General features: G+C 39.1%; 1 protein-coding gene across 1 annotated transcript in view; it reads left to right on the forward strand.

The window, feature by feature from the left end:
- Nucleotides 1–19,350, forward strand: part of REC114 (REC114 meiotic recombination protein) — a 110,767-nt gene that overhangs the window by 78,968 nt on the left and 12,449 nt on the right. The window contains exon 3 of the mRNA XM_052646877.1: nucleotides 13,587–13,670. Within this exon, the coding sequence (XP_052502837.1) occupies nucleotides 13,587–13,670 (84 nt within the window). The remainder of the gene's footprint in view (nucleotides 1–13,586; nucleotides 13,671–19,350) is intronic.

The following is a 19,350-nucleotide window of genomic DNA, read 5'->3' on the forward strand; positions in this document are numbered from 1 at the left end:
GCCTCCTCAGACCATTTTGCCTTTTTGCATTTCTTTTTCTTGGGGATCGTCTTGATCACTGCTTCCTGTACAATGTCACGCCTCTATCCATAATTCTTCAGGCACTTTGTTTATCAGATCTAATCTACATGATAAGAAAAGATGAAAGACTGAAAATCAGTGATTTAAACTTAGAGCTTAAATTGTTGGAAAAATAGCACATCAAATGTAAAGAAAACAGAAGGGAAGAAACAGAGAAGAAATCAATGAATTAGAAAGCAAATATAGAAAAATAACCAACAAAGCCAAAAATAAGTGCTTTAAAGATTAACAAAATTGATGAGCCCTAACAAAGACTGATTTTTTAAAAACTAGAGAAAATGTAATATTAAAAATGAAAAGGGGGATACCACTTGAAGAGCATTAAACATTAAAGAAATTAAAAGAAGATACTTTTAACATCTTTATATCATGCAGTTTGGTTGTTTGGATGAAATGTATAAATTTCTTGAAAAATACAACTTACCAAAACAGAAAAAAAAGAATAGAAAATTTAAGTAATACAGTATTTATTAAGAAAACAAATTCCATTATGTAAGACCTTCCCATGAAGAAAACCTCAAGGCCCATCATTTTTCTGGCAAATTCTTTCAGACATTTAAGGAAGAACTAATACGAGTCTCATACAAACTCTTGCAGACAACAGAAGAAGGAAGTTCCTAATTTTTCTTATAAGAAAGATATCAAAAGAATAATTTACAGAAATATATTACAGGAGAATCTCTCTTACCTTTTTGTGAATGTAAAAGTCTTTAATGTAACATTAGCAAATTGAATACATAAAAAGGATAATATGTTACAACAAAGTAGGTTTTCTTCTCTTTTTAAAATTAATTTATTTTAATTGGAGGCTAATTCCTTTACAATATTGTAGTGGTTTTTGCCAAACATCCCCATCACATCCCCCAGGGTCATCCCAGTGCACCAGCCAAAAGTAGGTTTTTTCAAGTATGCAAGGATAGCTTAATATTTTAAAAAATCAATGTATTTCACCATGTTGACAGAAACTAGAAGAATTATGTGAACATTTTGATAGATTAAACTTTTCGACTCAACAGAAAAGGCCCCTTTCAAAGACTCTGCCTGTCTTCCCAGCCCCTATCTTGGTGTTGTAATCTATGCACACATTCCTTCAGCCATATATGGAGCAGTTTGTACTTGCTGAATCCTAAGTTATTTCTTGCCTCTATCTTTGCTCGTGTTGTACTACCTCTTCTTAATCCAGTAATTTAGACTTATCCTTCAGAAGTTAGCACAGGATCCTGGGAAGATGTTGGCAGCACAGTCTCCCCTCCCCTTATATACAGTAAAAGGCCTTTGGATAACTTCTACCTCCACAGTCAATATGTAGAACATTTTTATGACCCTTAAAAGGAGAAGACTTTTCTGTAAATGTCCCCTACATCTAATCCTACGTAATTACTGACCTATCTGCTTTCTGTAGAAAATACAGATTAAATTTGTATTTTGTATTTGTATTTTGTAATACGAACTCTTACGTGTCTGGCTTTTTTCACCTAATATGTTTTTGAGATTCACCCATGTTATTGTCGCTTATTCTCTCTTATTGCAGAGTTGTATTCCATCTTATGTATATTCTATGGATTATCCAATTACATGTTCCTGGACATTTGAGTTGTTTCTAATTTGAGGCTTTTATGAATAAAGCTATCATGAACATTACTGTACAAGTTTCCTATTTTTTTTCAGTGTATAAGGTTTTGTGTAGATATGTATTTTCTTTTTCCCTGGGAAAATTCCTAAGAGTGAAATTGCTGGATAGTATGGTAAGTTTGTTTTATACTTTATAAGGAACTGCCAAATTGTTTTCCAAAGTAGTTGTGTACCATTATAAACTGACCAGCAATGCATGAGTATTCCAGCTGCTTCTTATGCTAGGCAACACTTGGTACTGTTAATCTTTTTAATTTTAGTTTACCTGTTGGGTTTGTAATGGTATCTCATTGTGATTTTAATTGACATTTCTCTGATAATGAATGTTGAGTATATTTTAAGGTGTTTATTAGCCATTAATACCTCCTCTTTCGTATTGGGATGATCAAAAGGTAACACTTCATTTGTTGTCTTTTTATCAATTTTACCTTTTACCTATTGAGTTGTTTGTCAGAAGTTTTTATTTTTTAAATTAATTTTTCTGGAGTGTAGTTGCTTTACAGTGTGTGTGAGTTTCTGCTGTGAAGCCGAGTGACAGCCGTAGGTGTGCGTGTATCTCCTCCCTGTTGGGCTTCCTGCCATCCAGGCCCCCACAGAGCATCAGGTGGAGTTCCCTGTGCTACACAGTCTGTTCTCGCTGGCTGGTTTATGCCTGGTGTCAAGTGTGTGTGTATTAAGTCTCAGTCTCCCAGTTCTTCCCACCCCCTCCTCCCCTTTGATGTCCATATGTTTGTTCTCTACATCGGTGTCTCTGTTTCTGCTTCGCAAATAAGATCATCTATACCATTTTTCTAGATTTGACATCTGTGTGTTAATATGTATTTGTTTTTCTCCTTCTGACTTACTTCACTCTGTATGACACTTCCTAGGTTCCTTCATGTCTCTACAAATAGCCCAGTTTCATACCATTTTATGGCTGAGTAATATCCCACTGTATGCATGTATCCTCTGCTGATGGACATGTAGGCTGCTTCCATGTCCTGGCTATTGTAAACAGTGCCGCTGTGAACACTGGGGTATATGTGTCTTTTTGAATTATGGTTTTTCTCTGGATATTCTGTCAGAGGTTCTTAAAATATATATATTCTGAATTTTAAGACCTTTATTTGATGTATGTACTGTGAACATTTTCACCCATACTATGGCTTACTTTTTCATCTTCTTAATATTGTCTTTGGAGGAGCTAAAGATTTAAATTTTTCAGTTCAGTTTATGAAATGTTGCCTCATGGTTCATACTTTCTGTGTCCTATAAAATAAATCTTTGCCTGTAATTTATTTATTAGGCCTGAATTTATTTTCAGTTAATTTTTATACATGGTGTGAGGTAAGGGTCAAGGGTTTTTTCCCCCATATGAATAATTTACTTGTCCCAATACCATTTTTTTTTTTCCAGAAGTAAGGTTCCTGGATCATATGGGAGTTCTATTTTTAATTTTTTGGTTTTTTAAAATTTATTTATTTTCACTTGTTTAAAAGACTGTGCTTTCTTTATTGAACTAATGTGGCACTTCTATTGAAATTAATTGCCCATGTATGTGAGGGTCTGTTTCTGGAGTCTGTTCTGTGACATGACATGCCTCTTCTTATGCCAAAACCATACTGTCTTGATTACCCTAATTTTATAGAGCTCTTGAAACTAGTTGTGTAAATCCTTCGATTCTGCCATTTTCAAGCTTATTCTACGTCTTTTGTGTGTTCATGTGAATTTTAGAGTCAGATCTATAAATTTCTACAAGGTTTTAACTGGGATTTCCTGAAGTCTGTATGTCACCTTGGAGAGAGTTAAATCTTAACACTGTCATAATCTAGTCTAAGAACATGTATATGGCCCCCTCTGTTTAGGGCTCACTTCATTTGTTACCTTTTTATCAAGTATCACAGTCCTGCACTCCCTGCTTTCCATCGTCTGACCACAGTTGTTGCCAGTCGTTTGTCCGGGTTTCTAGTTGTTTATGAGAGAAGTATAATTTTTGACTGTCATATTCCTTCTTGGCCAGAAATGGCATCATACCTTTTGAATCTTCTCAAAGTGTTAGTTGCTTAGTTGTGTCCAACTCTTTGTGACCCCATGGACTGTGTAGCCCACCAGGCTTCTCTGTCCATGGCATTTTCCAGGCAAGAATACTAGAGTGGGTAGCTATTCCCTTCAAACCTAGGTTTCCTGAATTGCAGCAGACTCTTGACCATCTGAACCACCACGGAAGCCCTGAATCTTCTCAGAAAGTGAAGTCGCTCAGTCGTGTCCAGCTCTGCAATTCCTGGACTGTAGCCCACCAAGCTCCTCTGTCCGTGGGATTCTCCAGGCAAGAGTACTGGAGTGGGTTGCCATTTCCTTCTCCTTTAGAGGATTAATGACCCAGTTTCTTCAAAAAAAAGAAAGAAAAGTAAGGAGAAAAAAGAGATGAAAGAAAGAATCAGTGGGTTACCAGACTTACGAGACATATTAATCGTCATAGTATGTAGATCATATTTGGACCCCTATTCAAAAAAATGAAGCAGTGTAAAATAAAATCAGAAACATGAACAGTGATAAAGACATTTGATGGTATTATGGAGTTGTGAAATAAGATTGACCATATTATGAAAATGGTGACTGGAAGATGGGTGCATGGTAGTTCATTATACTGTTTTCTGTACTGTCATAAATGTTTGAAAATCTATTTTGCAAACTTAAACATAAATTGTTTCAAAATAAAAGTCTCTTAAAAATCACTTAAGGGGTTATTTCCTCTGACCTCATCATCTAAGGCCTCTTTTCTGCGCTTCTGCAGACACGTGAACTTGCCACGTTTGTTTTGTTTGTTCCTGCTGAATGGTTCGTTTGATTGATTTCCTCAAACTATTGGTCCCTGGGGGTGGGGGCCATGTGTTATTTGACTTGGAATCATAGAATCTGGTACGTAACTGGCACATGTTAGATCCTTAATAAATATTTTTGGAACAAATTGTGACTTTTCATGGCATATTGTGATTTCTAGATGTTAAACATTCTAAAATGTGGTCTTTATTTTGTTGACATTATTCATTAGTATTTATTTATCTTACACCTTCAAAACAGCCTGTATTTCAGCATGAAGCCAAACTGTTTATATACCTCTTACAAATCAGGAAAATAAAACTCTAAATTGAGGCAGGTTATTGAATGGGTGTGTGTTTGAACTGAGATAGGGTTATGTTTATCCTCATGGTAAGTGTGGTGTAGTTCTTTCCAAGTAAGACAATTATTGCTTCTCCAAGTACAGTATTGTGTATTTCTAAATGTAGTGAAAAATGTCCATATTCAAATCTAAGATCAAAATCTATCCTCATACCAACTATAAATTATTTTTTTGTTACTTATTTTTTGTTCTTTATTTGCTTAATAAATAGCAATTGGTTGTGATTATTGACATTTTCAGATTAAAAAATCCAATTCTTTTGCTTTCTTTCTTCATTCTGCACATCACCTTCATATTCTGTAGCAGCTCCCTTATCATGGATATTTTCTTTCCTGTTTTCAGTGTAATTTGAACCTCGCAAACCCGGAGCGCCAAGGAAAGTGAGTCAGAAAAACAATCATGATGGTTAAGTCAGAGTCTCCTTTTCAAATAAGCCACCTGGCACCTCAGTGCTTCACATTCATGGTACCTTTTGGTACCCTGGGCTTGGGCACTCACTTGTATTGTGAATTGGTTAGTCATCAAGTTATTTTTGTAACCATATTCTCCTGTGCTCTTTTCCTCTCATTCAGAGTATCTGTAGCAAATGTGAGCACTTTCTCTTGTTATTTCCATAAAAGTTAAATGCTGTGTTTTCTTTAGGGCCCTTACAATCATATCTAGCATGGTTTTAAAGCTAATTTACCTAGCTAAATGCCAGCGACCACTATGATACCCTCTTGACTTGCTTGCTCAAACTAGTAGGTGAGGTTAGACCTGAGAGGTTTCTAAAGCACTAGAGAAAGTGGCTCAGTGACAGTATCAACACCAAGGGAAACAGGCTTGGTTATGGTGAGGACACAGGTAGTTTTCCCCACCAGCCCTGTCTACATCTAATCTCTGCGTCCATTTATTTACATCCTTTTCTCTCTTACTTCGTTGGCTTCATTTTGGTTTCAGTTCAGTTCAGTCACTCAGTTGTGTCCGACTCTTTGCGACCCCATGAACTGCAGCATGCCAGGCCTCCCTGTCCATCACAATTCCCGGAGTCCACCCAAACCCATGTCCATCAAGTCGGTGATGCCATCCAACCGTCTCATCCTCTGTCGTCCCCTTCTCCTCCTGCCCTCAATCTTTCCCAGTATCAGGGTCTTTTCAAATGAGTCAGCTCATCGCATCAGGTGGCCAAAGTATTGGAGTTTCAGCTTCAACATCAGTCCTTCCAATGAACACCCAGGACTGATCTCCTTTAGGATGGACTGGTTGGATCTCCTTGCAGTCCAAGGGACTCTCAAGAGTCTTCTCCAACACCACAGCTCAAAAGCATCAATTCTTTTGCACTCAGCTTTCTTGAGAGTCCGACTCTCACATCCATACAGGACCACTGGAAAAACCATAGCCTTGACTAGACGGACCTTAGTTGGCAAAGTAATGTCTCTGCTTTTGAATATGCTGTCTAGGTTGGTCGTAACTTTCCTTCCAAGGAGTAAGTGTCTTTTAATTTCATGGCTGCAATCACCATCTGCAGTGATTTTAGAGCCCAGAAAAATAAAGTCTGACACCGTTTCCATTGTTTCCCCATCTATTTGCCATGAAGTGATGGGACCAGATGCCATGATCTTAGTTTACTGAATGTTGAACTTTAAGCCAACTTTTTCACTCTTCTCTTTCACTTTCATCAAGAGGCTCTTTAGTTCTTCTTCACTTTCTGTCATAAGAATGGTGTCATCTGTATACCTGAGGTTATTGATATTTTTCCCGGCAGTCTTGATTCCAGCTTGTGTTTCCTCCAGCCCAGCATTTCTCATGATGTACTCTGCATATAAGTTAAATAAGCAGGGTGACAATATACAGCCTTGATGTACTCTTTTTTTTCCTATTTGGAACCAGTCTGTTGTTCCATGTCCAGTTCTAACTGTTGCTTCTGACCTGCATATAGGTTTCTCAAGAGGCAGGCTAGGTGGTCTGGTATTGCCATCTCTTTGAGAATTTTCCACAGTTTATTGTGATCATTTTGGTTTATCTTTATAATAACTTGTAACTCTTACTTATAATGACAGGGACAAAGGAGAACATGGATAACTAAAATCTAGAAATGAAGTTCATAATTGATAATACTTGAAAGTCAAAGCCTGAGGCTCTCTTTATATAAAAGTGCAGTGTGACCCCCACCTTGGAGTCGTGTGGTGTTCTGGCCACTGCACCTCAAGGAGACTGCAGAGCTGGACAGCATGAGGGGATGGGTCAAAGTATGACTGGAGGAAATAGGGGGTGTCAGCGATTGGCATTCTTTTTTATTCAACAGATATGCAAGATACAAAGATGAATGTTCTTCAGAGTTTTCGATAAAGGGGGAACTAGAAGGGGAGAGACAGAATGACAGACAGGCACACAGACATTACAGTGCACAGCACCTCCTGACTGCTGGTTTCAGTGCAGATTTTCAGCCCTTATTTTTATGCTATCCCTGGACATCACCTGACATTGCTGACCATTCTTCACTAGAAAGTCTCACTCCTCTAAGCTTCCACACTCCTCATCCTAGTCTCGAGTTCTGGATATTGGCTTCTGTTCTTTTTGTCTTATAATAAATTTGGTGTTTCCTAGAGTATTCCACTTCTCTTCCTTCCCGTTATCAATTCCAAACCATTTTTCTACCCCAGCACTTTCAGGGCATTTGGCAGACAGTGGGTTAACAGTGGGTTCCTTTGGCTGTGGGGGGACAGCATCACAGGCGAGCTCCGTGGGTGAGTGTGATGCATCCTCCCTTCCTTTTGGGCAGCTTCTGGGTCTTTTTTAAACCCTAGCACAGTGGCTGGCCATAGCAGGAGCTCAGAGACGGTGTGTGTTTCAGTAGGAGCAGGTGCAGTATGCTGTGGGAGCACAGAGCAAGTCACTTAACTGAGAAAGTTAGAAAAGGTGGCACAGAGGAGCCATCTCCTTAAAGGAGATTCCAAGATGTGGATTTTCAAAGATAAGGAGATCAACTGTTAAAATGTAGGACTGTATGAATGACAAGTAGTTAGGTATACAGACTTCTTTTTACTAAATCCCAAAACATTAGAATGAAAAAGCTCTTTCTGAATCTTGAATAAGATGAAGTGTAAATTTAAAAAAAAGCAAAATGTTCTACATCATTGGACAGGTAATAAATTTGTGGATCTCATTCCCAAGAAGCTACATTGGCATGAAATATTTTGTTGATTTTCATGAAGTTTCATTATTTCATTCAGTAAAACTTGCTGAATCATCTTTTAAGTGTCAGAGATTATAATGAGTGTTATATGTATTGCTGTTGTGATTGTTTAGTTACTAAGTCATGTCCGATTCTTTGCAACCCCATGGACTGTAACTCTCCAGGCTCCTCTGTCCATGGGATTCTCCAGGCAGGAATACTGGAGTGGGTTGCCATTTTCTTCTCCAGGGAAGCTTCCCTACCCAGGGATTGAACACGAGTCTCCTGCCTTAGCAGGCATATTCTTTACCACTGAGCCACCAAGGTTTCCCATTGTATGTATAATAGTAAGCAAAACAAACATAGCCCCTGCCTGTCTGGGCTAATAGTCTAGTGAAAAAATAGACGTTAAACAATCAACACACACACACACATACACACAAACTGATAAGTGCTATGAAAGAAAAAAGTCTGGTGCTATTGTAAAGTGTCCTAGGGTTACCCAGCTGAGATTTGGGTTAGGGTGAAATGAACAGTGGTTAGAGGTTAACTTGGTTAAAAAGTCGGGGAGAAGAGGCAGAGGGAAGAGATGTGTGAAGTTCTAAGGAAGGGTGGTTTGACTAAGCTGAAGAGTAAGAGCCATAAGATGGCTCATCTCAAAGGTGTTGTCAGGGAGGAAGGCCATACCTGTTCCGGTACAGCCACTCCAGAGTCCTGAACTGAGGGGCTGCAGGAGCTAATCTAGTGACATTTGCTAAACATTGCAGTAGTTCCCAAGGATTCAAGGGGTAGTAAGACACAGTACTCTTGCCTGGAAAATCCCATGGACCGAGGAGCCTGGTGGGCTGCAGTCCATGGGGTCGCTAAGAGTCGGACACGACTGAGCGATGTCACTTTCACTTTTCACTTTCGTGCATTGGAGAAGGAAATGGCAACTCACTCCAGTGTTCTTGCCTGGAGAATCCCAGGGACGGGGGAGCCTGGTGGGCTGCCATCTATGGGGTCGCACGGAGTCGGACACGACTGAAACGACTTAGCAGCAGCAGCAGCAAGACACATTCTAGAACCTGCCTTGCACTGCCTAGGGATTCCTCCTCATTCTTATCAGGGACAAAGAAATGTAACTAATTACAGTATAGCATGGTAAGTACAAGATCCTGAGAGAGCATAGAATTCTGAGAGGTCAGCCAGCTTTGCCTTGTGGGGTTTAGTTGGGATAAAGTGGGGTTTTAAAAGACCAGTGGAAAAGGAAGGCCACTTCAGGAACAAGCTCTACAACAAAATCAGTGTGTGAGGAGCAGCCTGATGCAGCAGAGACAGCGTACGTTAGGAGGGTGGTGGGATGAGAAAGCTGTTTGGGGATTGGCTCTCTGAGACCTAGGCATTGGCTGGTGTTGAGGGAGCAGTGAGGAAAGGAGCCCAGTGGGATGCCAGGTTGATCACTCGGGGTGGTGACTGGGATGTGTGATGCCACACGTAGAGGCAGCCGCATGGAACGGCAGTATCTGTGGAGAAAACTCTCCAACCTGGCTGAGCATGGAGGGGTGTGTGAGCTAGCCAAGTGAAGTCTCAGGGGTCCACAGTGGACTAGAGGGAGGAAGTCAGAGGACTCGAGGAAGTCAGGCCAAGGCCAAGGCCCGCTCATCTATTTTCTAATAAACTTTTTATTCTAGAATAGCTTTGGATTTACAGAATAATTGTAAAGATAGTACAGGGTTCCCATAGAGGGATTTATTTAGGTCCTGCTTTCATCTCTTCCTTGAGTTTATGCCATATTGGAATGGGAATTCTTGTTTACCCAAATATTCCCACATGCATGCATAGGAGGCTTAATGTAGTTGAAAAGTCAAAACAATATAAAAAGATACATAGTAAAAAATCCTACTTCAGCCTCTGCCCCATCCGTACTGCTCACTCTCACTCCCTACAGATAATGATTTTTATTCGTCTCTTGTGTACTCATCCTTCCAGTTTTTAGAATGTTGTTGTTATTGTTCAGTCACTAAGCTGTGACTGACTCTTTTGCGTTCCCGTGGATGGTAGCCTGCCAGCCTTCGCTGCCCCTAGAATTTTCCAGGTAAGAATACTGCAGTAGGTTGCCATTTTCTTCTCCCTGACTCAGGGATCAGATCCAGACACCTGCCTTGGCAGGCAGATTCTTTACGACTGAGTCACCAGGGAAGCCCTTTTAAAATGTAAATGCAAGCAGATAATAAGAGTATACCTTGTATGTTCCCTCCTTTCCTTATACAAAGATATCACATCATGGACATTGTTCTGTAGCTTGCCTTCCAGCAGAACAGTGTACCTCACAGATCAACACATAAAGACCTGCACTGTCCAGGAAGGGAGCTGTAGGCCAGCTGTGGCTACTGAGCACTTGAAATGTGACTGGTGCAGCTGAAACACAGAATTTTAACTTTTATTTAAAATTTAGGTTTAAAAATTAAAGCACTGTAAAATATTTTCCCACTAAACTCCATTGATTTGGTAGGATTGCATTTCTCATTAGCATTTAAAATACAGCATCTCAGCTGAGATGTGGTGTAAGTGTGAATCACGTACTGAATTTCAAAGACTTAGTACCAAAAAAAAGAGAACATAAACTATCTTAATAATGTTTTACAGCGTTTGATCATGTTTTGATATATTAGTCGCTCAGTCATGTCCGACTCTTTGTGACCCCATGAACTGTAGCCCACCAGGCTCCTCTGTCCATGGGATTCTCCAGGCCAAGAATACTGGAGTGGGTTGCTATTTCCTACTCCATTTTGATGTATTAAATTAAATACTAAAATTTTACCAGTTTATTTATGTCTTTAAAATGTAGCTAGTAGACAGTTTAAAATTACATGGGTGGTTCAAATTATACTTCTACTGGACAGCACTGATATAGAGCATCATGGGTTTTTCTACAGTTGTTTAGTATGTCATTGCATAGAGTATCATACTTTATTTAACCAGTCCACTGTTGATGTATACCTGAGTTGTTTCCAATCTTTCACCATTAAAAGTATGGAAATGCTTAACCCCATCCATGCATCACTTCACATGTGCAAACTGATCTGTGAAGGGAATCCTCAGTCCAGCAGAGGCTGCTGGGTTGAAGAGTAGAAGCATTCATAATTCTGATGACGCCATGCCCTCCATAAGGCTGTACCAGTGTGCACTCCTCCTAGCAATGTGCACCAGTTTCCCACATGCTTCCGTTTTAAACAGCAGTTTCTACATGTTGGAGGTAATAATGAATACGTTTCTTTTTGCTGATTCTGAGAGAGTTTTAAAAAGAAATCACAAATGGTTTGCCTGACTTGTTTTTTCATTACCAAAAAAAAAAAAAAAAGACTCCTATTAATGATAGAATTCTTAGAATCAACATTTTAGAATGGTCTCTTTTTTTTCTCCTTTAAAAAAAAAGTCAAGAAATTAACCTACAGTTTTCCTGAACAACAAATTTCTTTGCAGGTTGTAGCTTTCATCATATCCAAATCTAGGAAGGGAGATTTGATGAGTTCAGAAACCTTTTTTATAAAGAGCTGTAGACATCTCGCGTCCCTCCAGCGCCCCCACTGGCTGTGGTGGACTAACACCAAGGCAAATGCAGTTGCTCGATTCTGTATACTGTCGGTTTATCAGTTCCCCGAGTGAGTTGCTAGTACTAAATGCTAAGCACTTCTCATGAGCGGCCATAGTCATTAGGCAGCCCATTCTATTTACATTATTAGTAAGCTACAGAAAAGTCTATCTTTGTACCTTTAGGATCCAGCAGTTGTCCCTCCCTTGAGATTTATGTGCCCTCCCTCTACTGCTCTGCCTGTTTTCTTTTCAGATTGAAATGAATAACTAGACATTCAGCATCCCAAACCAAATTGCTTCCATTTTTCCATTCATAGGAATCTGAAAATAAGATTCTCATGAAGTTCACAGCAGGATCCTCTATGATCCACCTCCCAGAATACTGGAAATAAAAGCAAAAATAAACAAATGGGATCTAATTAAAATTAAAAGCTTCTGCACAACAAAGGAAAATATAAGCAAGGTGAAAAGACAGCCTTCTGAATGGGAGAAAATAATAGCAAATGAAGCAACTGACAAACAACTAATCTCAAAAATATACAAGCAACTTATGCAGCTCAATTCCAGAAAAATAAATGACCCAATCAAAAAATGGGCCAAAGAACTAAATAGACATTTCTCCAAAGAAGACATACGGATGGCTAACAAACACATGAAAAGATGCTCAACATCACTCATTATTAGAGAAATGCAAATCAAAAGCACAATGAGGTACCACTTCACACCAGTCAGAATGTCTGCTATCCAAAAATCTGCAAGCAATAAATGCTGGAGAGGGTGTGGAGAAAAGGGAACCCTCCTACACTGTTGGTGGGAATGCAAACTAGTACAGCCACTATGGAGAACAGTGTGGAGATTCCTTAAAAAATTGCAAATAGAACTCCCTTATGACCCAGCAATCCCACTGCTGGGCATACACACCGAGGAAACCAGAATTGAAAGAGACACGTGTACCCCAATGTTCATCGCAGCACTGTTTATAATAGCCAGGACATGGAAACAACCTAGATGTCCATCAGCAGATGAATGGATAAGAAAGCTGTGGTACATATACACGATGGAGTATTACTCAGCCGTTAAAAAGAATACATTTGAATCAGTTCTGATGAGATGGATGAAACTGGAGCCAATTATACAGAGTGAAGTAAGCCAGAAAGAAAAACACCAATACAGTATACTAACACATATATATGGAATTTAGAAAGATGGCAATGATGACCCTGTATGCAAGACAGCAAAAAAGACACAGATGTGTATAACAAACTTTTGGACTCAGAGGGAGAGGGAGAGGGTGGGATGATTTGGGAGAATGGTATTGTAACATGTATACTATCATGTAAGAATTGAATCGCCAGTCTGTGTCCGACGCAGGATACAGCATGCTTGGGGCTGGTGCACGGTGATGACCCAGAGAGATGTTATGGGGAGGGAGGTGGGAGGGGGGGTTCGTGTTTGGGAACACATGTACACCCGTGATGGATTTATGTCAATGTATGGCAAAACCAATACAGTATTGTAAAGTAAAATAAAGTAAAAATTAAAATTAAAAAAATAAAAAAAAAAAGATTCTCATGAAGAGAAATCTCACTATATAGTTGGGGATGTGGCAGATAACTTAATGAATCAGTTTAATGGAAACCTTTGGCTTCCAGGAATTATAAACTTGTATTTTGCCAAATCCTAGAGGCGTAACATTGTATTTTATAGCAAATATCTTTAATGGTTTGTTGATTTTCAATATGAAAAGGTTAAGAAAAGCAATACAAGCTGAGACTGTTAATGTTGATCATGATTCAGGAAGAGCACTGAGATACTGGGACTCATTGGAAGGGCCATCCTTGGCAGTTGGTGATATTGAGTCATTTCTATTGTGGTTGTTATAAAATAACTAGACAACTTTCTAATACGAAGGAGCAGCATCACAACTATTCTTCATGTCTCTTTTGCTTCTGTTGCTAATTCTGCTTAATTATTTTGTTTCAGGAGGGGTTTTCACTCATCGGTAGCAAGAACTGGTTGAAGATTGTAAGACGCATGGATTGTCTGTTGTTTGGAACAACAATAAAGGTAAGATTCTGTGTGGCGAACTGTTTTTAAGCAACTGTTCATACACTTCTCATCTGCTAAGTGAGTATGGGAGTGGGTGCAGGAGCTTCTCTTTGCAGGTGAAATGGTACTGGGAAGAACACATTTGTTTAAGAAAGGTTTTTCTTCTGAGCAAAACATGAAACAAGGACTATCGAGAGGCAGAAGCATAGTTAATAAGGGGATGACGCTGAAGAACCAGGGCTGTGATTGATCTGTCAACACCTGCCTGACAGAGCTCTGCGACCATTCTCCATCTCCCCGAACAAATTGGGAGAAGGTGGAGTTACATCATTGTTTGTCTTGCTATTTAGATTTTAAAGGTGGTGTGCTTTCAAATGCTTCACTGAATGTCTTTTCATTTTTCTCTCTTTAATACTAAATAATAAAATTCCTTTTTATTTGCTTTCTTGGCTGTATTAAAGAATGATCCTCATGAAAGCAACATGAAAACTAATCACCTGTATTATTTTCTTTCAGAAATAACTGTAAAAACCAATCTGTTAACATTCACTGACTAGATAATAACTGAAGTTCAGGTAAAAGATCCTAATTTTTATTGGGCTCATAAACTGAGAGTTGAAAGAGGTCTTTAAGAGCACCAGCCACTCCAGAGGATCCCCAGAGAATTCAGAGGGTCCATGAACTGCATGGATTTTCACTGACTTTTAACTGAAATTTATAATTTCGTTCAACATGCTTGTTGGCATCAGACCACACTTGCACCAGTAGAAATCGAATGTCTTCGTGTCGCTTTTTAGCTGTCTCGGACATCTTCAATGGCATTTATGCTCATCACACCCCAGTGTTATGGTGGTGGTTAGTCCTGCTGCTGGATCTTTTTATTGAGTACGCTAATAAGGAAGCATGTATCTTATTAGAGTATAAATTAGTGTTAACAGTGTGATGAATTATCTAAGTATACTTCAGTATAATTGGTTTCCTTTGAACTCATATATTTTATGTGATTAAAAACATTTTTCTGAGAAGGGGTCCTCTGGCTTCATCTGACTGCCAAAGGGGTCTGAAGCACATACTCAAAACATTCAGGAGCCCGTTTTCATTTTACATGTGAGGGGACTGAATTCAACATAAGCCAGTAGCCAACTAGCTATCAGAAAACTGGACCACCCATTGGTCTCCTGACTCCTATCGATGGTGTCACGTTGAATGAATGTATGTGTCTTCTAAAAAGTTATATTATGCCACGTGTCTGATATTTGAGTTTTAATTTTTTTTATTAAAATTTTTAAAAATAACTGTAAAGGGGAAAATAATTTGCTCAAAAAAATCACTAACATTTCTAAGTTTTTTCTAGGCATATATATTGTATCAGTGAGAATAATGTTCACATGCATGTGACTAAAATTCCAAGTGTAATGGCCCCACCCTGCAAAATAAAGGGTTATTTTTTTCACTAAATAGAAAAGCCAGAAGCAGGCAGTTGCTGGCAGTTGGCTCAGCAGCTCCGCTGTACCAAAGTCAATGCCTTTGCAATTCCCTTGGTCTTGCCTTCACATTTTCAAAATGGCTACTACAGCTCTGTCATATTTCCATTCGTGGGAAACCAGCTTCATCTGTTCCTTTTATAAGGAAAGCATAAACTTCCCTGTAAGGCTCTCTACCTCCCATAGTCCCTGAAAGATGTCTGCTTCTGTCTCAGGGACCAGAACAGTGTAATGTGGTCATCCCGATCTGCCAAGATTAGCCAATGAATGTTTGGCTTATCTAGCCTCTGGTATGGATTGCCTCATGGCGGTGAACAGTGTCTGCCATACAGATAATTTATAATTTGGGGATTGTGGTTTACAGAGGGCTTTGTATCCTGCTTTCCTAACATTGTGTCTGGAACATTATACCAAGGCATTTCTTAGTCTTTGAGACATGATTTTCCGTGACTACCTAGTATTTTTATTGTTTGGATGCCCCATGAATCGGTTAACAAATTCCTGATTTTTCAGTATTGTAAAAATGTTTTGATTTTCATTAGGATTTATTTACAGAGTTCTTGAGATGAAAGTACTAGAAGTATGAATGTGTATTTTGCAGATGTGCCCTCTGGATAGGTCGTTCCTGTTTCTACAGCACTGACGATCTGTAAAAATGCCTATTTGTCCAAGTCCTCTCCAAGAGGGTGATATAATTTAAATTTAAACACTAATTTCTAATTTGATAAGCAAAAATGAGCATCTTCCTTTAATTTTCATTTCTTTGGTAACTAGTGAGAATGAATATTTTTGTGTGTGTTTGTTAGCCAGCCATCTGTATTTCTTCTGTGAATCACCGTCTGCCGCTTTTGCCTAATTTTTCTCTTCAAAGTCTTTACTCTCTATGTGTAGAGATTACATTTTAAATGCATGTATTTTGTGTAGTTATATAATTTTAAAAGTGACTATGTATATACCATATACTTTATGTGTAGATTTTTAAATATTCAAGTTTAGGATCCTTTTGCCTGTTGTTATTGGAATGGTATTCTTTATCCAAAGATATTTCTAGCTGTCTAGTACCAGATTTTTTCTGAATTATTTTAAATTTAGCCTCCTTACTAAACTGCTGTTAGCTCTGGTAATTTAGTTTCTAGGAAAGTAATTTTATAATCTGCAAACAAGGACAGTTTTCTTCCCCTAGTTTATACTTACTGTTTTTCTCACCTCACTGGATCATTACATCTTCCAGAACACTGTAACTTGACCATTATACAGTCATCCTTGACATCTTGCTGACTTGAATGGGAACAAGTGTGTAGATGTTAAGAATATTTCTGCCTGTTGATTGGATATTCTTTACCATGTTAGGGAGATATCCTTCAACTATAGTTTATTTACTGAAACTTTTATCAGGATTACATATTAAATTTTAACTCCTATCAAGATCATTATTTGTTTCACTTTTTTTAATCCTTTGGTATATTAATACTGAGCCAACACACTGTTATTTTTGCCTTATTTGGCGAAGGGCACACAACTTTTTTGTTTCTTAACTTGGATAACTTGTAGTTACAAGTATTGCAAAACAAACATTTTTCTATAAATTGATAAATAGAAATATTTAGAAATAAAATATTTGTTCCTTTAACAGAAATTTAACATAAATTCAAGGGGCAATAAAGATTATGTTTCTTTTCTCTTTGGCTGAAATAAGTAGATTGTAAAAGATCTGCCTATTTGTAATATGGGCTTCTTTTTTTTTCAGTAATTGTAATCAAAATGATCTTGGCTGATTGGCTAACAGTCAACATTTAATTCCTTATGTGAAAAGACTGATTCAAAGAAATAATCCTAAACCACTGTTGTGACTCACCTCCAATAACTCACCAAAGAATATTTTCATGGTTCTCTCTGGCCTCAGCCTTGAGTATCACCTCTTGGTTTCAAAACAAAGGATCAAAGAAAACGTTGAAGTCCTTTTTCCATGCTACCCCACCCCCAATTTCTACTTAGAGGAATTCACCGCTAATGGTGGGGTAAACTGCTCCAGCTGGGGTCCTAGTGATGATGGGAAATTCTTACAGATCTGGGTGATGAATCTAAAACCAGCAGGAAGACATGGCCACGTTCGTGAGGATTCTCACATCTCCTCGGCTGTCTTCCTACGTGGTGCTGACTGGGCCCATGTCTTCGTGTTGCTGATAACCCTGATACATTAGCTACAGAGCCTGCAGCTTAAGATCTCTGCATGGAGATGCCAGTATTGTGAGTCAGTATTTAATGGGCCCAATGCTTCCCAGAAGGTGAAGCCTCATTTTCTTGTGTGTACATGAAGATAAGTGTAAAGAGATAAGCACTTATCCTTAACGTTTGTTTCTTCACGGAGTTTTCTATTAGTTGTAAGAACTGAAGTATTTTGAAGGAGGGTGGGAACGCTTTAACATATAAGTCACCACTTTTGTTGTTGTTCTTCAGCCACTAAGTTGTGTCCAACTCTTTGCAACCCCATGGACGTCAGGCTTCCCTGTCCTTTACTATCTCCTGGAGTTTGCCCAAACTCATGTCCATTGAGTCAATGCCATCCAACTATCTCATCCTCTTTCACACCCTGTTCCTCATGCCCTCAATCTTTCCTGGCATTAAGGTCTATTCCAGTGAGTTGGCCAAAGTATTGAGATTCAGCTTCAACATCCGCCCTTCAAATGAATATTCAGGGTTGATTTCCTCTAGGATTGATGGTTTGATCTCCTTGCTATCCAAGGGACTCATAAGAGTCTCCTCCAGCACCACAGTTCAAAAGCATCAATTCTTTTGGTGCTCAGCATTCTTTATGGTCCAACTCTCACATCTGTACATGACTACTGGAAAAACCATAGCTTCAACTATGTGGGCCTGTGTCAGCAAAGTGATGTCTGATGTCTTACTTTTTAATACACTGTCTAGTTCTGTCATAGCTTTTCCTCCAAGGAGCAAGCTTCTTTTAACTTGATGGCTGCAGTCACTATCTGCAGTGATTTGGGAACCCAAGAAAATAAAGTCTATCACTGTTTCCATTTTTTCTGCACCTGTTTTCTGGTAATGGGACTGGGTGCCATGATCCTTGTTTTTTGAATGTTGAGTTTCAAGCCAGCTTTTTTGCTCTCCTCTCTCACCTTCATCAAGTGGCTCTTTAGTTCCTCTTTGCTTTCTGCCATTAAGGTGGTGTCATCTGCATATCTGAGATTATTGATATTTCTCCTGGCAATCTTGATTCCAGCTTGTGATTCATTCAGCCCAGCATTTCACATGATGTACTGTGAAATAAATAAGCAGGGTGATTAATATACAGCCTTGGCGTACTCCTTTCCCAATTCTGAACCAGCTATTCCATGTCTGGCTCTAACTGTTGCCTCTTGACCTGTGTACAGGTTTCTCAGGAGGCAGGTAACATGGTCTGGTATTCCCAACTCTCAGAATTTTCCAGTTTGTTTTGATTCGACAGTCAACGGCTTTAGTGTAGTCAATGAAGCAGACGTTTTTCTGGAATTAGCTTGCTTTTTCTATGACACAGTGGATGTTGGCAATTTGATCTCTGGTTCTTCTGTCTTTTCTAAATCCAGCTTGTACATCTGGGAATTCTTGGTTCACGTACTGCTGAAGCTGGACTTGAAGGATTTTGCACATTACCTTGCTAGCATGGGAAATGAGCGCATTTGTGCAGTAGTTTGAACATTCTTTGGCACGGCCCTTCTTATGATTGGAATGAAAACTGACCTTTTCCAGTCCTGTGGCCATTGCTCACTTTTCCAAATTTGCTAGCATATTGAATGCAGCAGTTTCACAGCATCATCTTTTAGTATTGGAAATAGCTCAGCCGGAATTCCATCACTTCCATTAGCTTTATTCATAATAATGCTTCCTAAGTCCACTCTAAAGATCATCCCTGGGTGTTCTTTGGAAGGACTGACGCTAAAGCTGAAACTCCAGTACTTTGGCCATCTCATGCGAAGAGTTGACTCATTGGAAAAGACTGATGCTGGGAGGGATTGGGGGCAGGAGGAAAAGAGGACGACAGAGGATGAGATGGCTGGATGGCATCACCGACTCGATGGATGTAAGTTTGAGTGAACTCCGGGAGTTGGTGATGGACAGGGAGGCCTGGTGTGCTGCGATTCATGGGGTCGCAGAGTCGGACACAACTGAGCAACTGAACTGAAGCCTCACTTGACTTCACATTCCAGGATGTCTGGTTC

Source organism: Budorcas taxicolor, chromosome 10 (assembly GCF_023091745.1).
Source record: "Budorcas taxicolor isolate Tak-1 chromosome 10, Takin1.1, whole genome shotgun sequence".
NCBI classification, from domain to species: domain Eukaryota; kingdom Metazoa; phylum Chordata; class Mammalia; order Artiodactyla; family Bovidae; genus Budorcas; species Budorcas taxicolor.